The sequence below is a fragment of the Marmota marmota genome, unplaced genomic scaffold (genome assembly GCF_001458135.2).
Source record: "Marmota marmota marmota unplaced genomic scaffold, marMar, whole genome shotgun sequence".
In the NCBI taxonomy this organism is placed as follows: domain Eukaryota; kingdom Metazoa; phylum Chordata; class Mammalia; order Rodentia; family Sciuridae; genus Marmota; species Marmota marmota.
In genome coordinates this window covers 379,583-407,091 of record NW_026000020.1, presented here as the reverse complement: position 1 = coordinate 407,091, position 27,509 = coordinate 379,583, and the positions used below count along the sequence as shown (strand labels likewise).

The following is a 27,509-nucleotide window of genomic DNA, read 5'->3' as shown; positions in this document are numbered from 1 at the left end:
AGGGAGGAGGAGGAGGAGGAGCATTCCTGTGGGAGGACATGGAGACCATGCTAGCCCCGTCCTGGCCGCGCTCCCCTCCTTGGCCCCTGCATCCCCTGGACTCTCCTCACCACTCACCTAAGACGAGGACCAAGGACACTCTTCCTTTCAGCTTCCGTTAGCTGGGGCTGGGCAGAAGGGAACTCCTCGGGACATCTTTTGGTGGTTTTCTTGGTACGATTTCTGTGTTAAAAGACTTTAAGTGAAGCTGCAGATGAAAGACCAAGAGCTCATCTGAGACGCTGGATTAGAAATGCTCCTACCACAAGCAGAACTGAAGAGCCAATCCTGTTAGTGGCTTCAGGCAGCGACACCCCAACAGGACGGAGGGACGGGGGTTCTGAGGAGCACGTCCACCTGGGTGCTGGCAGAAGAGCCCAGTAGCTGATCAGACAGGCAGGAGAAGGTGCCCTAGTACAAGAAATCTGAAATTCCCAGTGGGGAGTGACAGATACCAGTTCCTTTGGCAAGGGCCCAGCCAGTGGGTGTACCCCATGTCTCAGGGTTCCAGGCACTGTGTTGTCACCAGACTCACCAGGGCGGCTGACGGCAGTGCACCCGGTGCCTTTCACCCTGCAAACTGAGTTTGAACAAAATATGGAAAGACGACATGTTAATTGTGCCACGCTTTTCAGTGTTCCTTCTTGTAGGTCAGAGACTGGTGTGTTACTTCAGGTTCAGAGCTTCGGAGACATTTTCAGGAATCGGTCCAGACTGGGCTGTTTTGGGGGTTCCGAGAACATTCTGAGCCCTAGAGGTTTCCAGAAGACCATAGACAAGTAGCCGACTCTTCAGTCCTATTCACCTCATCCTTACAGGTTGATTAAATTAGATATCACAGGGCTCAGGATGTTGTGAGACCCTGGATTTCAACCTCAGCACCACAAAAAAAAAAAATGTAAGGAAGATAAAATTAAAGTTTAATCAGATAAACTAGACATGCTGTAATTCCTCTGATGAGGCTTGTACTGACAGGAAATGAGGGCTGACTGAGGTGCCAGATGCATGGGTGAAGAGCTCTGGCATGGATCACTTGTGACCTAAGTCTCAGGGGTCCTGTCTTGAGAGTGGACTGTGTACCAGACACTTTTCCGCACACAGGGCTCAGTAATCTCCCTACCACACTGTGAAAGCTACTCTCAAAATGTTCTCCTAAAGCAGGCTGGGAAAGGGGGGTGCTAGCCCGTGTCACAGGTGGATGAGTAACTGGCCAGCATTGGCACAGAACCCCTGCTAGAGTTTTGGAATCATCCGTGTAAACACCTCAGTGCCCACCCGTGAATTGACTTATGAGAAAATCTGAACAGTGCATTAGAGGGGTGTCATCCATTTGCTGAATGCCTGCTACCATTTGGATATGGGTTGAGAATGTCCCCCCAAAGCCTCATGGGCTGGAAGTGTGGTCCCAGTGTAGCAATGTTGAATTGATGGGATCTTTAAGAGGTGGGGCCTAGAGGAAGATGGTTAGGTCATTGGGGATGCTGCCCTCAGAAGGAATCAGTACGGTCTTTGAGAGATCCTAATTAATTCCCATGAGATCAAGTCATAAAAAAGAGTAAGCCTGGCCTTTGGATTTCCCTTGCTTTTTATCTTGGCACATGACTTCTCCCTCATAAACAAACGTTCACCATGATGCCGTCTTCCATGTAGTGAGGCAGAACTATCTGATGGGGCCAGCTGATCCTTCAGCCTCCCACACTGGAAGCTAAATAAACATCTTTTCTTTATACATTTCCTAGCCTCAAGTATTTTGTGATAGCAGTACCAAATGGCAATGCCATCCTGGGACTCATGCACTGTCTTATTTAGTTCTCAGGACAACACAACAGAACCACAGTTAAAATTTGGATTCAACAAGTCCTGGGTTTAAGTCCAGATTGTGCAACTTTCTAGTTGATTACCCTGTATCTATCATCTACCATCTCAGAGCCACCTTTTGTTCTGTAGTTGTTTCTTTTTTTTTTTTTAAGAATAAAACGAGTAATAAGAATTGTAATGCATTCCACTGTCATATGGAAATTAAAAAAAAAAAGAATAAAACGAGGTAATGTATGAGTAAGACTTAGTATAGCATCTGGCTTCTAGGAAGCTTTCTTTCTAAATAGAATTCTTATATTTAGATATTCGTGTAATCCATTTTACATGTGAGGGAGTTAAGGCTAAGAACAGATGAGTAACTTGTTCAAGATGGGCCAACTAATAAATGACACGGACACCCAGCTCCATCTGTCTTCCAAGCTGGCACAGGGTCCTGGGCTTCTCACACACCAAAGTGATGCAGGTGTTTATCTTCTTGAAGCTCCTCAGAGAGACCTCTCCTCCCCTCAGGGGCTGTTTCATGCCGTGTTGGACTTGACTGATCATCCAGACCTGCTCCCACGTGTTGCAACCCAGATGAGGGGGAGCTTGGGGTTCCTTCTGTTCCTCACCCTAGTTCTGAGTGAGTCTGCTGTTTCTGTGGTGATGTGTGTGGCTCTGCTGGGAAGGACAAATGCCTCCTTTCCGTTCCGTCCTTTTTTGCTCCCTGTTCAAAGTGCCCAGTGCAGAGCCACAGGCAGAAGGGTGCCCGCAAAGACTTTACCTCTGATAAAAGCAAGAAAAGCCACACGAAGCAGTGGGCAGCTCTTCCACTTGAAATAGAAAAGATGGAGAAAGCACAGTCAGATTGTCACTCTCTGCTGTCACTATTGTCACTATTTTTATGAGCTAGCCTTTTTTATCTTCTGTCTTTTGCTATGCGGTCTTTTTGAAGATGCGTTTTAATGTTTAAAATACCCAATAGCTCAGTGCACAATTTTTTCTGTCTCTTTTAATTAGCTTGTTAACTTCTTCCTCTTTATTCATTATGGATCTTCTATCCCTCTGCCCTCTCTGAGACTGTATTGTATATTTATATTGTTATAAGCCTTTCTCTGTGATTCCAGGAACTGTGTTTTCAAGCAGAAACCTTTCTCCGTTAAAATTTTAGCAGGGCATAGCTTTTAATTGCCCTTTCCCCATCTTTGATGGGAAGATTTCCAAACATAAAATAATAATCAAAAAGCTTCCAAGTATAACTTGCTGCCTTAGGGCCAGACTCAACAAAGATAAGGATTCCATGTTTCCCTCAACCCTTGTTTCTTTCTTTTGAATATCTCAAAGCTTCTTAAAGCCTCGGGCATTGTTTGTCTTGCCAAGTTCATGTGCACCAGGATTCTGCCCAGGTTTCTGACTTACCAGCTGTTTCATCACCATGGAGTTGGGGGTCATTCTCATAGGTATTGGAGAATAAAAGGTGCTCCTTTCTCTGAACCAGGGCTTCCTACAGGTCTCTGCCATCTGCCACCTGCCCTTTCCAACAGCTTATAGATTGAGGTGGCATTGAGAATTATTTGATCCTCTTTCTAAACTCATTTTGCTTCCTTAGTACTGACTGCCGAGTTGGCCGAGATATTGATGTTATTTAATAGATTGCTGTAGAGACTGAGAATTGGGATTGGTTTTGACACAATGGCAAAGCTAGAAACAATGGGGATGGGTATGTGGGCACAGCCAGTTTTTGTGGCTGCCACCCAGGTACAGTCAGTCTGGCATTCTGTAAGTTGAGGTTCTTCCGGGTTACTAGGACTAAGCTTTGCAAAGCAAGTCCACTTCTGCCTGTTTCTCACCATATGTATCTGGACTGACATTTGGTTTGTGCCCAGCCAGTGCAAATTGATTTTAAACATTGCCCTACACAAAAAGGAATTAAGATGGCAAATCTATTGGAGAGAAATAGTGCTATGGCCACCCCCTTTAGCACAGGCTAATAAAGAAAGCAACTCGGGAGTGCAGAACAATGGTGGCGCACTCGCCAGACATGCTCAAGGCTCTGGGGTTGATCTCCAGAACCACCAAAACTTTTGTATGTAATATAATATATAATGTATTTTCTAAATGCCAGGTGTGGTGGCACATATCTATAATTCTAGCTACTCAGGAGGCTGACACAGAAGAATCACAAGTTTGAGGCCAGCCTCAGCAACTTAGTGAGACCCTGTTTCAGAAAAATAAAGAAAAAAATGAATTGAATGAAATAAACAGTATCTCTAAAAAGGTTAATGCTGCTTTTAAAAAATCAACTTCTGTTCCCTTCACTGATGGGATCTTTAAGAGGTGGGGCCTAGAGGAAGATGGTTAGGTCATTGGGGATGCTGCCCTCAGAAGGAATCAGTACAGTCTTTGAGAGATCCTAATTAATTCCCATGAGATCAAGTCATAAAAAAGAGTAAGCCTGGCCTTTGGATTTCCCTTGCTTTTTATCTTGGCACATGACTTCTCCCTCATACACAGACTTTCTTAATAATTTCATACAGTTTTTCCATAACTTCTGATTGATCTTTGACTAACAGTAGATGTTCATTTAAGTTTCAAATTTCTTTTTCCTTTTGCCGAGTTTTTATACTACTATTCTCTAAAACAGTCAAGGTGCTTAGGTAAGCGCCTATCTTAATCATAACAAATTTTACTATACCATTTGCGTACCTTAAAGTTTTCCTCTAATGTGTGCAATATGAATGAGCACCTTCACAATTTTTTTTTTCTTTTTGCATTGCTGAGGCTTGAGCCCAGGACCTCTCAAATGAGAGGCGAGTGCTCAACCACGGAGCTACTTCCCCAGTCCCCCCAGATCTCTTTTAAATATGAGTCCAGATGGTGATTGTTTGAAAGTAGAGCATAACTTGATTTCATAGTGTGTGTGTATGTGTAAGTGTGAGCAGTGTGCACACATGGCTCGTGTGGTGGTGTTCTGGGTAAATGTGGAAGGAGGGATGCTTTCAGCTCCAGATCTTAACTGGAGCTTCTGGCCACCTCTCCTGCCTGCCATCCTCAGCCCTGCCCCGTCCTGGAGCCCACTAGCGCCTGGCCAGACAGTTTGGTTCCAGACAGTTTGGCTGATTGGACCTTGGCTTTGTGGTGGTCATTGGGGACCTGCCCCCAGGGGAGAGGAGTGTCAGCAATGATGGAGACACAGCTGGGAACACTAGTGATGGAGCAGCAACCCCCAGAATGTGAAAGGCACACAGCATTCTTGTCCCACTCAGCTCATGAAAGTCATTGATTTATTCCCGATCCCAGCAAAGCCACCTTTTTAAACATAAACTCTTAGTTCAGAACATCCTGTGAAGCCAGTTATCTCCTGCAGCGTTGACCCCCAAACGGATCTGTCAGCCTGTTGGACACATGAAAAGTGGTCCTGGGCTGATTCTTACCTGCGTCACAAACCCCAAGGAAGTGCTTGGAACCTCCATATTCCATGAATTCCACAAGCATGATGGTTGCTATCATGTGGATCCTGCAGCCAGCCATCCATAAGAACTGGATGCCTAAGGCCTTAGCAGAATCCCATTCTAGAAGGCAAACATATTTTCCAGTCTGATTCAAATTAAGAAAATAATCAGTCATATTTAATCCTGGAAATCTGAGATAGGAAAATTACCTATCACATTTACCCACCCTCCCCTTTCCTAAACATACCACTCAGGCTGTACCACAGTGCTCTCAGTGGCCCAGGGCCAGATGGCAGAGCCTCGCCTTCTCCCAGCTCACCTGCACGCACCATCGAGGCCTGCATGGCCTGTGGCACCCTGTGAGCAAGCATTTGTGCCCTAAGTCTGTTCTCTGCTCTGGCACCATGAGAGCGCTCACTGCTGTGCTCAGTTCATTAGGCAAATGTGAATTGAGCACCTGCTGTGTGCCAGCACAGCAGCAGGCCCTGGGTGCTGGGATAAACAAGATGAACACAGCCTTACCCCTCCAGAGGTTGGAAGGGATGGGTAGCAGCCTAGCCTTCTCTCAGGGGAGAGGAAATAGAGGTGGTTGGGAAAAGTCTGGGGGCAGGGTATGTGCAGCAGGTCATAGGCCCACTGCCAGGCCTCTGACCTGCCTTTCTGGGAGTGGAGGAGGGCCATATCCTCAGAGTAAGCCATGAGCTCAGGCTACATACCCAGGTGGGCCTGGCTTCCTTCCACACATCCTGGCTCCTGTCCTCTTCCTATGGACCAGGGATACCCAGCCTTGGCACGATTGATGTTTGGGGCCACACAACAGTCATGGGAACTACCCCCTGGGTTTCAGGATATTTAGGAGCATTCTGGCCCACTAGATGTTAGAGGTACCCCCTGGATGTGATAACTCAAAATTTCTTCAGACCTGTCCCCTGGGGGCAAGATCACCCCTGTGCATGGCCTTGTCCCCAGCCTAGCCAGCCTTCCTTACTGCAATTCCCAAAGTGTGTTCCTGGGAATACGGCTGTCTCCAAAAGGATCCTGTGGAGACAGACTTGGTGCTACATTTCCCCTTAAGCTACCAGCATGGTAATACTCCAACTAGACCTGTGTCTATCAGGTTAAAGGTTTTCTTCCCCATTTATTCTCATAACGGTTTCCCTCCAGGGCCTAGCACAATGCACAACACATTAAGGAAATGTTCCTGGGGGAGACTGAGGATGAGGGGAGATAGACCATGGGGCTGGAGCACTGGGGGCCTCAGTGTTCCAGGGCCCCGCCAACACTGATGCTGGTAGGAAGGATGGAGGCAGATGTCCTAAATACCATCCATGATGAGGGAAGGCCAGCTCAGGTGAGCCTCAGGCCCAGTGAGGAGGCCATGGGTATGGAGTAGCAGCCGACTTGGGTCATGTTAGGATGTCCCTCTCTCCCAAACAGCTGGGGCTTCTGTGGCCACCATGACCAGGCAGCTATGAGCAGCTGCTCATGATGACAGTCTTCTACCATGAGACCATGAGCAGCAGCTGAGTACCCAAAACTTAAAATCACTGAGTTGTCTATGCAATAATTATGTACATTTAACGAAAATTGCAGACATCATCTGGTACAGCCTGATCCACCTTCCTGTAAGGCCCAGCTCCTGCACACCACAGGGTGGGGCTTTGACCATGGGGGCTTCCAGCCCAGAGGGCGAATGCAGATGCCATTCCAGCCCAGAGGGCCAACGAAACCCCGGGACACTCTGACCTGCAGATGCCACATGGAGCAACTTGACAGCGCAGGCAGTTGGGCAGCCATAGCCACCTTATCCAGGCAACCAGACTGTTGGTGTCAGCAGAGCCAGAGTCTGGGTACAAGTATGCAGTGGGACCCCAGTCAGTGTTTGTGTTTCTCTCTCTGTTTCTCCGCAAAGCTCCTGTGTCAATAACAGATCACGAGAGCCATAACCTAACCAGTTCATCCTGGTTTGAATGGACTGACTGGTGGTAACGGTAGGCAGGTGGGGCATGGCTGGAGGAGTGGGGGGGGGGGGTGTGCTCTGGAAGGGTTCATCTTCCCCGTGGCCCCTTCCCCTTCCTCTCTTTGCCTGGCCATCATGAGTGCAGCAGCCCTTCTCTACCAGGCCCTGCTGCCACAGTGCTCTCCCTCACCTTCAGCCCAAACAATGGAGTCAGCTGACCATGGGCTGAACCTCTGAAATCATGAGCTAAAATAAAATTTTTCTCCTTTAAGTTGTTCTGGTCAGGTATTTTGTTCACAGCGATGAAAACCTCACACACTCGTCCACACTCACATCCCCACACATACATGCTTACCAGTACTTACACACACACAGAGCCCAGCCTCAATGAAGGGATACAGTACAATTTTCTTAGAGTGCTGATGGGCAATGTTTTAAATGTCTTCCAAGTAATCACCACAGACCGCTGAGGGAGGCTGAGGCCCAGACCCCATCCACTTAAACTTTATGCTCACAGAACCCAGCACAGAAAGGAGTGGCACACCTGAAAGCTGCTCCAGGCCATCCAGGGACACTGCCTGGGCTCCTTTTCTAGGCTGGTCTCACTGCCCAGCCAGGCTGCCCTGTGTTCATGGAGAGCCAGCTCTGACTCCATAAAGCATGGGACCTACTGGGTGAGGCTCACTCAGAGAAATCCTGGGGTGCTGATGAAAACCCTGGGGCTGTTGTTCTGCCAGCAGATAGCCATTTGCAGGGTACAAAGGTTGTCCACGCCAGGAGATGGGTTTGCACATCCTCAGGGGATGACGTGGACACCGAGCTGGTGATTGTAAGCACAGATCCTTCCAGCTGACTCACCCGTTTTGCACATGAGAACAGTCAACTTCATCCCATAGCGGCTCTCTCTCTCTCTCTCAAGGAAAGGAAGCTAGGGAAGAGATTGAACCAGGGAATTTTCCAGCAAGGGAATTCAGGGAAAAGTGCACCAAAGAGCAGGGCCCCAACCCTCCCGCTGCTGTTGGTGTGAGAGGGAACAGCACTCGAGGGCTGCCCTCTGCTCAGGGACAAGCACTCCTCCCTGGCATGCAGGCTCTGCTGGGAACATATAGAATACACACACACACACACACCTCAGCACACTTTCTGTGTGCTCTATCAGCCACTTTATGCAAAGGATAGTTTATAGAAAATGCTGCTGAGGTTTCCAAATGAACCGAAAACACATTCCTTAGCTCATCCTCAGAGGGTGAGGGAGTTATGTCAAGAAGCCCAATTTGGAATAAGCAACCCCTCAGGTAAGGCTGCACAGCCCTGCAATTTTCTTTCAAAAGTTGTGTGACATCAGCAAGACATGACACAGGGACTCTTTGGGGGCTCTTCTTAGAAGAGCCAGGCCCCACTGTGACCCCTGCTTCATGTGAAGCCCCACCAGAAATATTTTCAGAAAGCAAATAATGCTATCGGCTGGTTCCTCTGACTCAGCCCATGAAGTTTCCAGGCTGGACCAGGGCCTTGCAGTGGGGAGGGGACTTGTGTGTCAGAATGGCCAACATGCAGAGTCTTCCCAAGGGAATGGCACCAACTCGCCGCAGAGCTGCATGGTCCGTCTGGGACACTTCTTCCAAGTTTTAAGAAAAGAAGCACAATGAGCCTTCAATCTCAGCTTTTGTTTTCTTCCTCTAACCAGCTTCACAAGATAATCTTTAAAGTTCCAAAGAGGATTGTACTTCCTACGAGCGTTAACCCATTTGGTTTCAAACTTATGTCTCTCTAGAAAGAGAAGAAGAGTGGGCTGCTGAAACTTCTAGCTGGGGCATCCACCAAGAAGAAGTCGCGCTCCCCGCCATCCATCTCTCCAACCCATGACCCTCAGATGGCTTTGGACACCTCACTCCAGGGCGCCATGGGCCCCGAAGTATCCTCGCTGTCCATCCATGGCAGGGCAGGCTCCTGCCCCATAGAGAGCGAGATGCAGGGAGCCATGGGGCTTGAGCCACTGCACAGGAAAGCCGGCTCCTTGGATCTGAACTTCTCCTTGTCCCCTTCCCGGCAAGCATCTCTTTCCATGGCTGCCATCCGTCCTGAGCCTAAGCCATTGCCTAGAGAGAGGTAAGGGGGAGTGTGGGCTGGCAACATTTGTGGCCATGCTTCGGGGTGGTCCCCCAAGGTCTGGAGGCTCATTTGGGGAACAGGGACATTTGGGGCTTCCCTGAGGATTAAGATTACCATATGTGCGATTAGGATAGCAAGAAGATATTTTCCTTACTCAGGTCCTACACGTTAGGATGTTGCTTAAGTAATAAAAATATGAACCATCTCCTAAGAAAACAATCTTGGCATTTCTGCTAAAATACTGCTGCTCAGTCGTGCTAGCACCACAGCCCAAAAAGGCAGCCACCATCCTGAGCACCTGCGGACCTCTGAGACTACCACTTCCAGCAAGGGGCTAGATAAGTTTCCATCTAGACCAAAGAAGGCATATACATTTTCTGTCAAGGGCCGCATATTAAAAAAATTGTAGATGTGGTGGGCCTTACAACGTCTGTGGCAACTCGTCACTCTACCTATTTAGTAGGAAGGCTGCCACAGGCCAGATGTAGACAAATAGTCTGGTGTTTCAGAAAGCTCTATGTAAGGACACTGAAATTTAAGTGTCCTACAACTTTCTCACGTTTTAAAATCTGCCTTGGATTTCCTTTTCAACCATATCAAAATGAGCAACATTCTTAGCTCTCAGTGCAGTTACAGATATCTAGATGGTGCCTTTGAGCTGTGCCTCTGGGAGCATCAACTGGGGCCGCAGGAAGGGTCAGTGTCTCCACAAGGCCGAGGAGGGAAAGCATGGCGCCATGTTACAACCTACTATTAAAGCAGCAGTCAGTAGCAGGCTGAGGTCAACTGAATATTCTGCGCAGATGTGATGCTCAGAACATCCCAGAGTTAGGAGAGTTGCTGGCTGTGGACACCAGGATGGTCAGGCATTGCATGATAGGTGTATCTGCCAGCATTTCCGAGTGCCTTCTATGTGATATAATCTTCCTTACCAATCCTGTGAATTCAGCCTCCCCATTTTATAGAAGAGAGAATTGAGGTTTCTTGAAAGGCTGTATCACTTGCTCAAGGTCACACAGATGGGTTAGTGGCTTAACCAAGGATTCGGCTTAGGGCTTTCTGACCACAGAGTCCAGACTCTGAAAAGCCTTACTCTGTGGGGTGCATAGACAGCAGCCCCCTTCAGAGGATGCTCACTGGTCCTATAAAGGGACTTTGACATCCTTAGCTTGAGAATAGTGCGGAGCAAGTCACAGCCCTGGCAAATCCTCCAGAATCCAGGAGCACTTCCCTGTCCACCCAAGGTGCAGCTGTGTTCCCTCCTCATACAACAGTGCTGTGCAGGGGATCGCCTTCCCCATGGTGACCCTGGACCTTCAAGTGATCGAGTCCACACTGCCCCCCACACCATGAAAACACATAATATGATGATACACTACACATTCACCATGTGGACACACCACACATACCTCACACACATATTACATACACCACACGCCTACAAACACACCACACCATACACTCATGCATACCAAACACATAACTTACAAATATACACGCACACCAGACACAGGCACATGTGAACATACCTGCATAGCATATGAACATACACGCAAACCACACACATACACACACTCTGCTCACACACATACACTCACACAAAATGCACACAAACTCTGGAACACATACACAAATATATTCCCACACATGCACATTGCCTTCTCCCACTTCCCTTCCCAAGGGAGCCTCCTCCAACTTGGGGCAGCTCCTTCTTGTCAGAATCTCCTCCCTCCATGGGCAAACACCAACTGCCTTGTGAATACTGAACATGGGTCCCAGTGTCTCATCGCAGGTTACAGAGTGGGTCTTTTGGCTTGTCAGAAGAATGACAGGCTTCTAGATCTTTCATAGCTGTTCTTGTATCTCCCATGGGTACCTGCTCCCTACACCTCTAAGTCTGTCTTCAAAGACGTGACTTCCAGACGCCTCAATAAGAAATCTTGAAAGACTCTATTCTAAAAAATCATGGGAGTCTCTGATTAACTAGCAGATTCAGACAGCCACTGCCACTCTCGGAATATCTGGTCTAATCAGGGGGTTATTATACCTAAAGACTCTGGGCACGCCCCTTGACCCCAAACACTCTGCAGAGCTCATTAAAGAGCAGTGTTTGCAAAATAATAGCCTGACACCAAACTACAGATGAGTCCCAGGAACGGTCCCCTCAACCTCAACCTGGGCAGCCACAGGCCACCTGGTGTCCACGGAGCCTGGACAGGTTGTGACTATGGACGTGCTGGCTCTTTAGGCTGAGACAGCTCCAGTCCAGACAGCGTTTGGAATCTGGCCCTGCAGGCTTGTGAATAAAACTCACTTGGTAGGGGCTGGGGTTATGGCTCAACAGTAGAGTGCTCGCCTGACACATGCAAGGCCCTGGGTTCAATCCTCAGCACCATGTATAAATAAATAAAATAAAGTCTAAAAAAAATTCTTAAAAAGAAACCTCATTTTGCAGCATGTTTTGGAAGAGGGAAGCCAGTGGGATGCAGCTGCAAGAGTCTTTGCCCACCAGGGTCCTGCTGCCTCGCTCACATGACAGATATTCATGGAAGGACAGAGGCATGCAAGGTGGAATATGGCAGGAGGGCACTGCGGGGCAGCCAGAGTCGAGGAGGTGTCCATCCTCCAGTGCTAAGGCAGTGGCTGAGTTCCAGACACAGCAGTGTCCTTCTTGCGTCTTTTGTGAAACTCCTGTGTGCAGGTTCCCCCATCCCCCACCCCAAGTCTCAACCATTGCTCTCCTGAGGATCTGGGAAGTGCTCTTAGAGGAAGGACGTTTAGGTTAAAAGTGCTGCAAAGGGCAGTGGCCTATGCTTGTAATCCCAGAGGCTTGGGAGGCTGAGGCAGGAGGATCATGGGTTCAAAGCCAGCCTCAACAACTTAGCAAGGCCCTAGGCAACTCAGTGAGGGCCTATCTCTAAATAAAAGGGGGGGGGGGCGGGTGCTGGAACACAGTGGTTGAGTGCCCCTGGGTTCCGTTCCCCAGTACCAAAAAAAAAAAAAGTATTGCAAAGGGAGCCCCGAGGGAGGCCACTCAGGAGAGTATACCTGGGCAAGCTCTGGTAAACCTGCCACATCAGCTGGCTGACAACACATATGTCTCCAGACTAGACCTGACTGAGCCACACCCCCAGACTATTGTGTAAATCAAAGGACTGGTTACCAATCCATCCCAAGGGGACTTAATCTCCAGGCCACCTAAACATATTTTTTTTTCCTGTGGACAATGTGCTCAAGAAGCCAAATTTGAAAGTTATTTGGGGAACTGATTATTGGGGTATGGTTATAGGAGGTGAATCTCACGTGATATCAGGTTAAAACTCTACTACCTCTATATTTCCTGTCGGGATGTTTTCAATTTATGATGGGTTTACTGAAGAGTAACACCGTGATAAGCTGAGGAGCATCTGTAATGCATTGCAGTTTAGTGTCCAGGGTATAGATGCATTTTTTGGTCATTTCTAAGTTGCTAGCAGGACATTATTCCATAACCACCTGGTGCCACCGCTCAGGGGCCCACTTGTCCTCAACCATGTTGAAGTAAATGCTCTGAAAAGGCCACCCTAGGGAGGGCCACCCTGTGACCCCTGTTGTCAGGTAGGGAAGCAGATGACACTAGATAAAGTCGGGACACCCCAAACTCACACATGGAGCTAATTGCACTAGAAATAAGAATTCCTCCTGATTTTGTCTGTTTGGATTCCCTGAGCCCTGTGTGTGAATATTAGCTGTGGTTGACAAACCTTATTTATACTCAGTAGGGCAGAGTCTTTCTCTGATTTATGAAGCCATGATCATGACATAAGAGTAGCTGTCATCCTCAACTGCTTACATGGCCCTTTGTGTCTATAACAGGGAGTGTCAATTACTTTCATGCAGCAGGAAGAATAGCTCAGAGTCTTGGAATGATCTGGACAGAAACGTTAAACACTTATCTCATATAAATTCAGCTCACATCCATCTGGGCTCATTAAATCATTGAATTGCTCAGAAGCACCAAATTACTTCTCTCTAACAAATTGCATTTTTAAAGTCGCTTGTTTTTTTCACATCTGGCTGTTGAGGCAAAAGCCAAAACTTGCGTTCAGAGTCTGAGAAATCATCTTGCCCTTTGCCTTTCTTTCCTTGGGGAAGAGAGAGAAGGATCAGGTGTTCAGAGAGGAAGTGGAGGATGGCAGGAAGCCACAGGTAGGACAGCCCGGTCCTGGTGGACACATGCAGCCTCTGTGCTGGTGGGGTAGGGACCATAAGGTTTGTGTGCATGCTGTCTGATTTCACAGAATGCTGGCTGCATCCCAGGGGCCATCTGTCCTCCTAGACACTGGTCTGGGAGGAGATGGCAGGCGCTCTACTTCCTTTCCTCCTCCACTCTCCAGAGAACCAGTGTCTGGCTTGCCCTCAGACATCAATGGGAACTGGTCCAGTCCAGCTGCACCTGCAACCATCCCAAAGCACATAGAGTTGGCCAGTCTGACTCAGTACTGGAACCTGGAGCGTGGCTAGCCCTGCTGCCTCTGAATAGCAGCACTCACACCCAACAAGCCTTGCCTCCTGCTTTTGCCTGTCTGAAGCAAGTTGGATCCATGTGCCGTAGGCTGTAGGCTCTCTGGGGCTGGGCTTAGGGCTTTTTGTCTGTGCCCCTTCTTCGAGCCCAATAACACCACCAGCTTCCCCCAAACTATGGCTTCTCAGGCCAAGCCAGACACATGCACTGTGAGAAGGCTGGTTTGGGAAGGGATGGAATCTTCCTTCCAACTTGTATGCTCTCAGTGCTCTGATTCTAAGGGACCTGCATGCAAATATTTTCTTCCATAACTTGTTTAAAATCCATATTCTTTAGCCCCATTTTATCAAGTAGATCCAGTAGAGGCCTAGGAATCTGCCTCAAGGGCTCCTGAAATCCATGAGCCACAATTGCTGTCTTAGGGGCTCTTTTTTGCTTTGTAAGGTCCCAACTTTTCTAAGACCAGAATACACCAGGCCTAGAGACTCCAGATAGTGAGCACCTTAAGGACCCCTCAAAATAGGCAGATGCTGTTGACGAGGCAGGTCTCCTTCAGGTCCCACTGTGTGGCTGTGGGTCATGGGGCAGGGAGGAAGAGGCAGGCCCCAGGGAACAGGTCTTCCCAGCTGGCTGGCCAGGAAGATGAAAGATAAAGGATTGCCTGTTTCCCCCACACCACCACCTAGCCAGCAGACTAAGGCCTTGGTCCCAGCATTGCCAGGATGGGAGGGGACAGCAGTACTGGCCTCCTATGTGCCCCCTGGTTCAGGCTGAGAATTTCAGTCAGTTCTGAGCTTCTGAGGTCCACCCAACATAGATGCCAACTGTCAGAAACCAGCATGTCATCCGGGGTTCTTAAGTGCTCTTCAGAAGAAAAGGGACTATCAGAGGTCTGGAGCCAGGAGACCTGGGAGAGCCAGGTGTGGTGCCTAATCTTTATAACTCCCTCCATGATTCAGAGGCTCCCTAGTGTACAGGACAGCTGGGTCCAGGTTCAGGAGGAGGGCCTAGGGCGAGGCAGGAGGGGCGGGCCCCAGAGAGCAGTGTAGACGGGAGGACAAGTCAGTGTTGTGTGGGTGGGGTAGCTGCTGGCAGCCTGCAGGACTGCTGGCAGTCTGTGATTAAACTCTGCCTGAGTGGCCCCCCGCACTCTTCTAGTCCCATTGCCTGCCATTGCCCACAGGAGAGGCCAACAGGCCAACTGACAGCTGAGGAACAAGATGATGGCTTTCTGAGAAAGGAGAGACAAGAGGGAGAGAAGAGCCCTGCAGGGAGGAGGAACTGGCCAGGAGGCGTGGCTAATTGGCACTTGATGAGGCCCCTCCCAGTAGCTCTAGCTTTCCACCCTCCAGTCCCACACAAGGCCTGCAGCCTCCCCTGCCGCATGTCCTCAACAGTGCAGAGAGCCGTAGCCATTGACTAGGTAGTTGCTCGCAGTGCTCCTATTCCAGGTACAGGATGCAGCAGGGAGCAGGTGCCACCACGGGGCTTGCTGCCAAGGGGCCAGACAGACAGAAAATAAACAAGGAAACAGGTAAACAGACAGGCCTATCGAAGGTAGTGAGTGAGTAGGGCAGGACGGTCTTGGCCATGATAGGGAAGAGCACTGGAGGCAAAGGTAACCACGAATGCAGGAGCCTGAGGTCGGTGCACCTGCTGCACCTAGGGCCAGCAGAGCTGAGCTAGGAGGATGCTGAGCTGCACACAGGCACTGAGGATGTCCAGACACAGAAGCCCTTTCTCAGCTTGTGCTTCTACTCTGCGAGAGATGGGAAGTGGTGAACACTCTTAGCAGAGGAGGGCCAGAATGTGTCAGTGTTGTCTTTCATATGTATGGTATAAAGGAAGGCCAGTATGGATGACCATAAGGCCAGGAGGGCCTACAGGAAGGCCACCTAGCACGTCCTTGGTACGTGTCCCTCAGGCAGCCCCAGTGTCCTTGGAGATGGATGCCCTGTTAGGGGGACATGGGTGCTAAGAACCTTCTCCCTGCCATGCCTAGGCTCTGCTGACTAGCTCAGTGTCACCTCAGCAAAATGATAGCTATAATAACTTTCAGGTGGGGTTTTCCCTGAGAGAGAACAGCTATATCCTGGCTGCCATAAAACCCATTCCTTTAGGATTTGGATTTTGGACCAGAGGTCTGCTCTGGATGCAGTGTTCTTCCAGCTTTTGCTGCACAACTGTTACCTGCCCTAAGTGTAGAGGGTGCAGAGGCCCAGCCAGACACTGGGCACATGTGCCCCTGCAAAGCTTCCTCAGTCACTAGAGGTCCTCCTTGCCAGAAGGGACAATAGGGATTTCCCTGGCACTTGTATTCCCTTGGGAATATTTTAGAAGCAGGCTGGTCCCCAGGGGAGCATGGCAGCCCCTCAGCCTTGCTCCTCTTCCTTGGACAGACTTTAAGCAGAAATATGATATACTTTTGCCATAGGGAAAGGAATTCACCATGAACTGAGTTCTGATTCACATTTAAGTGAATGAGCATTTCAAAGAAAAATGAGGGATTAAGGAGGAGTAGGGGCTCAAGAGTGTCAAAGGAGTGGAAATTTACAGAAAGAGAAAGTGGGTGTTAGATCCATGTGAAACCCAACTGGGTTGGTAACTGGAGTAAAGCTGGACTCCCATCCTCCCAGAGACTGAGGCTGAGGCCTTATCCTCAAGCATTATTGGAACAAACATGTGAATTTTTCTGGCACCTTGAGATTTCTTAGGTAGGTATTTTAAGAAGAGTTAGGACCATACTAGTGTTTCAGCTTGAGCTGTTAGAAACTGTCAGTGTTTGTCCAAGACTTTATAGACCAGGGTGAAACCTAACAGAGAAGAGGGCTCCAAGGAGCCTGGCTGGAGTTTGGTGAAGGAGAGAGTCTGTCGGGGCTATAGCTAAGGGCTTGTCAGGTCTGCCTTGTGCAGACCTTGGGACTCTGGGTCCTTGGCAAGGTACTGGCCAGAGGGTCAGACCATGGTCTCACATCTGGGGAGCACCTGCCTCAGCCCAGAGAGGCTGCAGGGCTGCATCTGGTCACAGCTCCAGCCTACAGCAAGCCATCCATCTCAGTGCAGGCAGAGGCCACAGAGGGAAGGCTTCTGATCCTGGTTCCATTTTATCTTATGTTGGTCTGAAAACAGAGACTCTGAGAGGCCTTGGAGGCTTCAGAGAGGGAGGAGCACAGTTCTTGTGGGGAAAATGAGTTCTGGATGATGTTGGTGACATGGCCTCAGCTAGTTGAGGCGCTAAGGCAACATGATTTTATGATTCTGAAGCACATTTAGAAAAATGACCATTGGAACAAAAGCATCTTCCAATCACATTTTACACATCATATGAGCCACAACCATCTGCGACCTAGTGGCGCAGGTGAGGAGCCCTGCTTTTTAGACAAAGAAACTGACACTTGAACAAGTTGAGGACATGAGCCTGAGTCACAAAGTCAGAACAGGGCTGAGGACAAAGCCAAGGCTCTGGCCTTCCTCAGTCCCTCCAGCTCTCCCAGGAAGGCACAGTGGCTCTGCTCAGTCAGGGCAGAGGGAGAGTGTGAATGGACCGGGTGCTGCTGGGACAAACAAGAAGGAACATTCCAGCTAGTCTTAGATCTGTGTCCAAGAAGACACAAAGGGAAATTTCTTTAAAAAAAAAAAATTAAGTGGAAAATTATTTGGGGGGAAAAAAAAAATACAAATTTGTGAAGTGGGAAAAGCAGTCCCAAACTGCAAGATTTGCCCCGAGGGGAGGCAGATGAAAAGCAGAGTCGCCGGCTTGGTCTGGCTGCCAGGCAGGGTGTGGGGTTACTGAGGAAGCCAGCCTGTCTGCCAGGCTCACCTGCTGCGCCATCTGTCCCTCAGGTACCGCGTGGTGGTCTCCTACCCACCCCAGAGCGAGGCGGAGATAGAGCTGAAGGAAGGTGACATTGTCTTCGTCCACAAGAAGCGCGAGGACGGCTGGTACAAGGGGACCTTGCAGCGGAACGGCCGCACGGGCCTCTTCCCGGGCAGCTTCGTGGAGAGCTTCTGAGGACGGCGGCTCCAGCGCCACTGACCGGGGGGTGGCACCCCGGGAAGCTCCGCCCAGGAGCGGAGGGAGCCGCAGCCGCCCAGGGTCCCAGGTCCTCTCCAAGGCACCTGGCAGGGACACCTGGACCGGGGTGGGGTCTGGAAGTGTGGAGGTGTCCTGCCTTCACCCAAAAGCCCAAGTCAGTGCGCCCTCCGGGCTGTTCACGGAAATCGCTGTGCCCTGTGAGTAGACTGTAAGAGAGGATGCCCACGTGGGCAGATCCACGCTTTGCCCTCGAATGGGGCCACAGCGTTATTTGCCACCTATGCAAGTTTGGGAGCTGCAAGAGGCCTCGGGGCTGGGCAGGTGGGCTGGGGCCAGAAGCACTGGCGAATGTCTCTCCAGGCTGCCCTGGGCATCACCCCTCTGTATACCTCAGTCACCTGCCATCCAGCCCCTCCTGGGCAGGCAGGGGTCAGGGGGCCTCCCCTGAGACCCTGGGAATCCCTGCCGGCCTGCCGCGCAGCTCCTGTTGGGCACTGGAACAGAATCCCTGTGGCTTTGTCTCCTGCCAGGATTGTAAGCTGCACCTTTTGTTTCACAGCTGCTGTCCCTCTGCGTTGCTTCTTTCTTACATCTTCTTAACGTACAGCCGTTAGACTTTATATATTTCTAATAGGTCAGACACTGCCTATTTTTCATACATCTGGTGCTGCCTTTTTGTAAAACTAGTAATGACTTGGGTGAGCTTGAAAGAAAAAAAATGTCTGAGGCGACATCAAAGGGCAGGGTTTTTATATTTACCATATGAATTTTGGAGCACACTGAGAAACCCCTGTCCTCAACATCAGAGCGCTGGCCAGTGCTCCCTGGGATGACAGCGGGTCTGCCGAGGTGGCTGGAGGGAGATGGAAACAGCCAATTTCTTTAAATCCTTACCAAAACCCCAGGCTCTGTCTAGACAGTGATGATTATTATTCAAGGACTGGAAATGTGTCTAGGAGGGTTACTCTAATTGCCCTTTCGTGTGGCGGTAAAAGAACATGCGGGTTGACCCCTGCCTAGGAAGGCAGATGCTTTTCTTAAAATTCCTTATGAGAGAATGACTGTAATTAGCATTCTCAAAACATGATGTTTTTTTTTTTGTTATCAAAATTTGCAGTTCAGATCACCACCTTGCAAAGGTTCAAAGGTTCTCTCTCTCTCTGTCTCTCCTTATTTTTGAAAAATAAACAACTCTTCCCATATCAGGCCTTGCAGAGCTTCCTCTGCTAGACACCAGAGATAAAGTGAGAACAGGGCTGGGATGCTGTGCTGTATACTTGCAGGGTCCAGGAGTGCTGGGAAGAGAGAGAAGGAGGAAGAGTGGCTTTTACCCTGGGACCTCCCCCAAGTGACATCAACAGATATGTATTCCTTAGTGTAACAGCCCCATCCCATGAAAAGTGACCTGAGGAGCCCTGTCACAGACAGTTTTGTCCTTGAGACTTACCTCAGGAATGTACTTTTATCATCTCAAAGTCGTAATGCATAACCCTGCTCTCTACAAAAACCACTCAGCCTTACGTTAGGCTGAATAATTAGCCTTTGGCAGTGGACATTGTCAGTGTTTTTCAGGGATGCAGCACATTCCAGAAATGCATTCGCTTGCCTGGCATAAAGACTTTGAAATGAAGACCACTTATTTTCAGAGTTCCTATTTGGGGACATGACTTGGCTATGTATAACTGCCAGGTGGCTTCCACACTGGGGGAATCACATCTAGAAAATGGCTCTTCCTCTCCCTCCAGATGATAATAGAATTAATGGACATGAGAAATTTGTTCTGAATCAAAGAGAAAATCTAGTTTACACACTGGGTTCGTGACAACCAGAAGGGATCTAGTCATCATCATTGTCAAATTAGTTGCCCACCATGCACACACAAAAAAAATCTTGTGCATGTTTAAATTCATGCTGTCACCAAAGAGATTAACACCCTGGGTGAGAAACATTCTCCAGCAGAACCAGAACTAATTTGAGTCTCCAGGTAAAAAATAGTCTTTTTTTTTTCTTTTTGTTAAAGAGGGCAGCTACCAAGCAACAATTACTAACTCGGGCTTACTTTCCTCTCCCAGTCTCTGCCCACATGGTGCTCATGGTGGGAATGTGCTCCACTACTTAGCGATTGTGAGTGGGGATTCAGCCCACCCAGCCGAGCACCCCCACCTCATGATAGAGAGCTGGGGCAAGTGTTTAGGTGTCTTTGGAGGACATTGGCCCCTTTCATGGCAGAGTCAGGGATGAGTATTGGACCCTTCTTGGGAAGGAGAACGATGCTGTGGGCCCAGCCAACTCCAGGGTTTGCTGTCAGGTGGGTGGAGCTGCTGGAGTGGGCACTGGGCTGCCAGAGAGTGGGAGAAATACACAACCAGCCCCCATGTGTTGTCTGAGTGTCTTCAACATATCCAAGTCCTTCAGCCTTCTTAACAATGCAGGAGCAGAAGTAGCCCTTCCCTTCAGGCCTTCTTGCCTCCCAGGACAGACGTTTCAGTGATGAAGATGAAAACAGCTCTTTGTCCTGAACCCTCATACCCCATCCTGGCCCCACGATGTCCACTTCTAATTGTGCAGTGGCATTCGGCAGCCAAGGTGATTTTCTTTGAGGAGCACATTAGGGTCCATAGCTTTGACTGAGCAAGGTCAGCAGACTCCTAGGAGATAGGACAGCCTGGCCCCCCCGGAGTGTCAAGGGGATGAGGGAGGGAGACAGGATGGTAGGCAGCGGGGCCTGAATGCCAGGCTGAACACCCTGAAACCAGCTCAGCCAACCAACTGGGAAATCCTTTGTACTTTGCACAGTTCGCACACACACACACACACACACACACGCATAGTGTTTCTGTTATACACAATGTCATCGTGTGATTTTGGAAGAATTGACAGTAGTGACAAACTATGATGCCTGTGTTTCTGAGTCTTTAAATAAAAATGAACATGGAAAGGCCTGTGTCTGCATGATGGGGACAGCGGGGCTGGGGTACAGGCTGCAAGGCCTAAGCTGAAAGGCCCAGCCCTGGGTGGGAGTGGAGCTGGGATGGTACTGTTTGCATGCCCATGGCCCATTCCCAGGGCTTGCATACCTGGCACCTCATGTTCCTACCAGGAAGACACCTGGTCTATGTGTATCGGGTGCTGGGCCATCGAGGAGACTGGGTAGTCATGGCCAGCAGTGTCACTGAACATGAAGCAGACCCAGCACACACTGACGGTCCACTAGCTGGACAGTCAGAAGTATGCCACAGAAGCTAGGCTGGCCAAGAGGCTGGCCAGAACCCCTAGTTCTGCTACAGGGGTTCATCTGCCTGGAAGAGAAAGAGGACATTCTATGGAGGATTCGGCCTCTCTCCTTTCTTGTAGTTATTTAAGTCCTTGTCAACCAGAATTGCCTGGCATAGACTCCAGTGAGCACACTGATGGCCCTGATTTTGTATCTCTGACTCTTGGGGTGCCCATACCATGTTCTCTGAAGAGCAGGATAGGGGTACTGCCACAGCCTGGCTGGGCACAATTCAGAGCCACTTGTCAAGCAGAAACGAACTTTATTTTTAGAACCACACCACACAAGCTCTTCAGAAATTCCCTCAGAGCCCAACTGCCACCACCAGCTTCCGACAAGCCTCTCACCCCCCCACTCCTCCTGCTCTTGAGGCCGATTGGCTGGGTCGCGTGGGCGGAGCCAAAAGAGTCCCCCAATGAGCAGCTCCGTGGTCTGAAAGGGCGGGGAAACAGCCCAATGAGCATCACCGCAGAGGAGCCAATCAGCTGGAAGTTTGCTGGGGCCGCTTCGGCTGTGGCTCTCAACAGGGTACATTGAATCCCCCTGCTACAGGAAGGGACTCCAGAAAGGGGGAGTCTGTCCCAATTTGATCTGACTGACAGCTAGCAGGACTGGCCTACCAGTCGGAAGCATGCCAAGGAGACTGTGTGTTTCTTGAAACAGGTTCTCATTGCCCTCTTAGCTGAGATGTGTACCCACATATATATACCCTTGAACTAGAAAGAGGCCTAATACAGAGCCAATTTACCTTTCTGTAAAACTTAAGTGAACTTGTATAGAGTTTTTAATGGCATGGATAGGAGCTAGAGGGATGAACAGTAAGGCATTATGCTATGCCTGTGTGGAAGAAACTCTTAGCTTGGTTTGCTACATGAGAAATCAAGGTAAGAAGAGATTAAATGAACTGGCCCAGGTCACAGAGCTTACGGAACTGCTGTGCCTCAAGCTCCAGTCTATTTATCCAATGCCAAGTTGACCCATTCACCTCCAAATCAGGGTGCCAACCCATAGTCCTCTGTAGAACTATAGCCATAATGTAGGACTGCACCACATAATGACATGTCAGTCAACAACAGACCACACATGTGACAGTGGTCCCATAGATTATAATGGAGCTGAAAAATTCCTGTCACCTACTGATGTCTTAGCCTTCATAAAAGCTTAGGAAACACAACTCACATTTGTGAAGATGCCAGTATAAACACCTACTGTGCTGCCAATCATATAGAAGTAGAGTACATAAAAAAAATTATGCATAGGGCTGAGAATATAGCTCAGTTGGTAGAATGCTTGCCTTGCATGCACAAGGTTCAATCCCCAGTACCACACACACACACACACACAAAAGTATGCATAAGATATCATATTGATAATGACAAAACACAACTTTTACTGGTTTGTGTATTTATTGTACTATTTGTTGTCAGAGCATACTTCTACTTATTAAAAAAATTACTTTGAGACTGTACACTGTATGAAGCTGGCAGCAGCTCACACATCTCACGTTTTCCATATTTCTTTTTGGCATCAAGAGGCCATGTCCAGTGATTTTGACTACACCATCTAGGTCTGTGTGACTCTGCTGTTTGCAAAATAATGAAATTGCCTCACAACGTGTTTCTTGGAACATATTTAAACATTAAGTGACGCATGACTGTAACATCAAGTACGTGAATGTGGGAAGAGGTGAATATAGGCAGTGTCCATTACAATTCATCTGGAAAGCGTGTATGGCAGCCACTGAGGTCCCTCTGCCAGGCAGAGATGAGGCAGCAACCCCTTAGGGCCTGGGGCCATTTTACATTCAAATCACATACCCTGCTCATCTGAATCCATGCACACTGCGCAGACAGGACCAATTTGCTTTTTCTAATTTAACAACTAGAGGAAAGTGTTAGGCAAGTTTATAGATTCAGCCTGAGGAGCAGAGACATTTCTCATCATCCACAGTGGACAGGGCCTCCAGAACAGAGAGGTTCAGCCTCTGTGAATCTTGTGAGCAAGGGCTAGCATGCCTGCCTCTGACTGACACTGTCAGGGTGTGTGCCTGAACATGGGAAAACTGGGTCTTCTTTTCCAGTGGGGAGGCTCCATAGCCCAGCCCTTCACGTGACCTTCCCCACTGTGTGCTGCAGGGTGAGAAACAAGCATTGAGAGTCCCCACTGAGTCTTCAGCAGAGCCGGGAAGACAATGCTGCGTTGGCCTTGTACAGGATGGATTAATCTCAGAGATGCCAAGAGTCTCCTGAGGACTCTCAGGAGAGGGAGCCAAGCTTCTTGGCTGAGGACTCCTCAGTGTTCCTCCCAGAGCACTGTGGGAAGAGTAGAGGCTTTTCAAATAGAGGGAGAAGAGGCTACAGATGTCCCTGACTTACGATGATTCAGCTTACAGTTTGCCAGCTTATGATGATGGGAAGGAATGTATATTTAGTAGAAAATATTCTTTGTTTTGAGTTTGAATTTTTTTCCCCAGGCTATCAATACACGGTTCTCTCCCCTCACTCAGTGCTGGGCAGCTGCAATGTCACTCCCTCTGTCACCAGGAAAAAACAACTGACTCCCTACAGCGTGCTGTGCTGGGGGCTAAGATGTGGAGGAGGGTTGGTGCATTGAATGCCTCTTCCACGTATGATATTTTCAATTTACAATGGGGATACTGGGACAGGAGTCCAAGGAGCTTCTATATTCCAAATTCTATTTACTTAGTATCTTCATGTATATTATGTAATTCTTATAACAGCCCCTTGGAGATGGTTCTCATCATTTCCATTTAACAGATGAAGAAATTGCAACTTTGTAAATTTTATTATTAGCTCTGAGTTAAGTGGATGGCAGAGCCAGGATTCCCGACTTCCAATCTCTGGACTTTTCTTGAACACAGCAGAAATACTAAAGTGCTGTTTATAACCATGAAGACTCTGCTGTCAGTGTTAACCACCAAATGAGGTGGGCACTGTTGTTTTTATAGATAGAGAAACTGAAGCAGCCCACAATGTAATGCCTGGTCAGTAGAGCTGGGGCCCAATTCCGGTGTTTGGCCACTACACACAGAGCAGTGGCAGCAGGCTAGGAATACCAGGAAGGAGCCTGTGCCCAGTCTCATGGGCAATTAGCCAAGGAACAGCCCACTCTGAGCTACATCTGATCAGAAAAGGAAGGAAGGTGGAAAGGCTTTCCTCCCACTGAGACCTGTCACGGTAGAACACTGCATCCTCCATGGAACCGGTGCTGCTCACAGAGAGAGAAGCTGAGGCTCAAGTATTCTTCCCCAAGCTGGTTCTGATGCTGGCCTCAGACCCAGGCATCATCTCTGTGGATCTTGTCAGGATCTCACAGATTTGAACTCGGTTGAGTCCTCTTCTCATTGCTATGTCATGTTACTCTTCCAGATGGTTCCTTTAACTTCTCAAAGAAGAACACATTCAGCTGACCACAAAGGACATGTCAGGGTCCAGGGAAATGCTGAGGCCCCGATGCAGCTCTGGATGTTGTCCCCAGTGTCAGAGGCTGGCTGCACTACACTGACACTTGTCTTCTCTGTGCCGTTCTCTGGGACTCGCCATGGGCAATTCTTCATCCATCCATGCACATCAGTAAAGTGTTGGCCACACGATTGCCATCCATTGACGCTTCCCTCCATCATTCTTGTGCTTTGAGAGGCTACACCAAGACCACCTGGGTTGAACCCCAGACACCCAAGAAAGTGATGGCAGGGTGTTGTTGGTCAGGGACCCTTCATTTGGAAATGCCAGAAAACCAAGTGAATAAGTAAAACTTGACTCAAATAACTGTAAAACCGTGGTCAGTCAGCAGGACATGCGGAAACAGTGGGAGGGGGATTTTGGTATTCCACTGACAGGGACACATCTGCATTTTGCTGGTCAGAACTGAGGTTGTTGGACATCTTGTGATGAGTAGAATATGTCTACACAGAGAAGAAGATCCTGCCCCAAATGCCAAGAGTGAGTCAGTCCATTAAGAAACACTGGTTTAGATGGATTTGAGGTGGGCACTGACGGATCCAGGCATTCATATGATGTTCTTGAGTATCACTTGGCTTTGCTGTCCTCCACATTGGCTCACTTTTCAGTGGGTTTGCCTCCATATTACAGCAATATAGTTACTAACAGGTTTAGAAAGACATCATAATACCTGCACAAATAGAACTGCTCTTTTCCAATGGTCCAGTCAAATTTTGGCATTGACTCTTGCTAAGTGAGTTTGGACCCAGGCTGGCCTCCCTGACTCAGCCATTGTGAACAGTGTCAGCCTCACCCAAACCACAGGGATGAAGAGTGTTAGCAAAAATGGGAGGGAAATTTCAACAAGTCATGCAAAAACAGCTGGCACCGACTCCTATGTTCCCCAGGACACAGCCCCAGAAAGGCTATAGCCACTCATCAGCAGGTAGGTCATCAGAGGGTCACGATACCATAGACGGGAAAATGAGACGTAGAAACTGGATTTTAAAAAGTCCCAGAGCGAGGCTGGGGCTGTACCTCAAAGGTAGAGCACTTGCCTAGCATGAGTGAGGCACTAGATTCGATCCTCAACACCACATAAAAAGTAAATAAATAAAATTATAAAAAATATATATTTTAAGAAAAAGTCCCAGAGGAACAGAATTGGACATAATTATGAATGTGGAGAAAGAAATGTCAGTTTGGAATAAGTCATATTCTTTAATGTCCTAAGAGATGGATCCACATGAAAGTCTGCATATGGCAAGGATGTGTCATGGCGGAAACAGCCACATGCTCCCCCAGTGGCTCTGATGTAGGACAGAGGAGGCTGCATATCTAAGGCGTTTTCAAGAATCAGGATCATTGATTGCAGAGTCCAGAGAGGCTATCACCCAAAACATTCTCTGGACCAAGAATCTGAAAATTCTTTGAACTTTATACCCAGTGGGAGGAGGGGCTTGAAGATTGACATTTTGTAGGAGTCTACATAACAAAATTTTATACACACACACACACACACATACACACACGTATTTGTGTGTGTGAGTTCACAGAAAGTGCTTTTTGTCTCATTTTTTAGACTAGTCAGAGGTTTTAAAGGTTTTACCACAAAAGCAGAAGTAACATCATCAAGTCTTTGGCTAAACTTAACTTTTGCAAGACAGAGTAATTCAGTCCATACAGAGAATAGGTAGTTCTAACCCACATTGATTTTTTTTCAGAAATGTTTGCTGATATTCTGTTATAAAGCTGTCTGACAAGAGAAACTTATACATTACAAATATGGTGAGGGTTTCTGCTTAATTATGGTAAGAGTCTTCTGGGGGGGGGGCGGTGTCTCTGGTCTGCTCCAGCTCCATCAGAATTCATTCATTCTCCATGAACAGACACTCAGAGATGGGTGAGACAGCCCAGAGGAGCCCAGAGTTCCCGTCCGAAAGAAAGGCGACACAGATGTGGTAACCACAGCCACAAAAAGCTGTGACTGAGGAGAGGGGGCTTTGAGCAGGCAGCAGAAGAATGCAGCCCCTCCAGGACAATCCCCCAATGCTTTCCTGCCTGGGGATTGGGAAGGGCAGACACAGTCAACCCTTCAGAGCTCCTCAGGACTCCCACTCTTGAAGCCGGTGAGCATGGGGAGAAATGGAGGGAAGTCCCCCGTCGAGGTCACCTCGGGACTCAGCCCTGTGTTTGTGTCCTTCTCTCATGCCTGCAGCCTCTCCTCCCACATTCAGTTCTTTCCGCTCTGGGCCCGGCACCAGCGTCCCAGAGATGAATGAAGGCAGTGACCCCACCCAGATATTTAAGCCTCCCCAGAGCTGCTGTCTGCGGGGGTCCTGGCCATCCATCAGAAAACTGATCGGTCAGGCCACCACAGCCAGCCTGAATATCCGTTTCTTATAAGGTTATTGGTCACATAGGATTAGGGCCCAATCTATTGATGTCGTATTGACTTAATCAGCCTCCAGATGCTGTCTGGATCTGAGGTGCTGGGTTCAACATGTGGATTTGAGAGGGACAATGTCCAGCCCACAGCAGTGCTTATGCTCATGCAGATCGGGCAGTACCCATGTCAAAAGTTAAATGATCAACACAACTAGACAACAGCTACGAGGCAAATAGTCACTCTAGTAAAGCGAATCAGGGCATGACCAGAGGATCTGATCTAGTTTGGGGAGAGGATGGCATGGAGGCCACTTCAGGAGAGTGTCCTCGTCTTATCTGGATCCTCACAATGTAATCTCTTGCAAAAATCAACAAGGCAAAGGGAGGGGGATGAATGTGTGGGTGGGAGAACTCTGAATGCATATGCCCAAGGCTGGGGAGAGCTTGGTAGAGTCAAGAAACTGGGAAAGAGAGGTGGGAGAGGGC

At 48.7% G+C, this 27,509-nt stretch overlaps 1 protein-coding gene across 1 annotated transcript in view; it reads left to right on the top strand.

Moving 5' to 3' along the window:
• The window catches only part of Sh3rf3 (SH3 domain containing ring finger 3), a 338,666-nt gene extending 317,805 nt beyond the window's left edge, over positions 1-20,861 (top strand). The window contains exons 10-11 of the mRNA XM_048810400.1: positions 9,023-9,357; positions 17,708-20,861. Coding sequence (XP_048666357.1) covers positions 9,023-9,357; positions 17,708-17,876 — 504 coding nt within the window. The 3' untranslated portion in view covers positions 17,877-20,861. The remainder of the gene's footprint in view (positions 1-9,022; positions 9,358-17,707) is intronic.
• Positions 20,862-27,509: the final 6,648 nt, after the last annotated feature.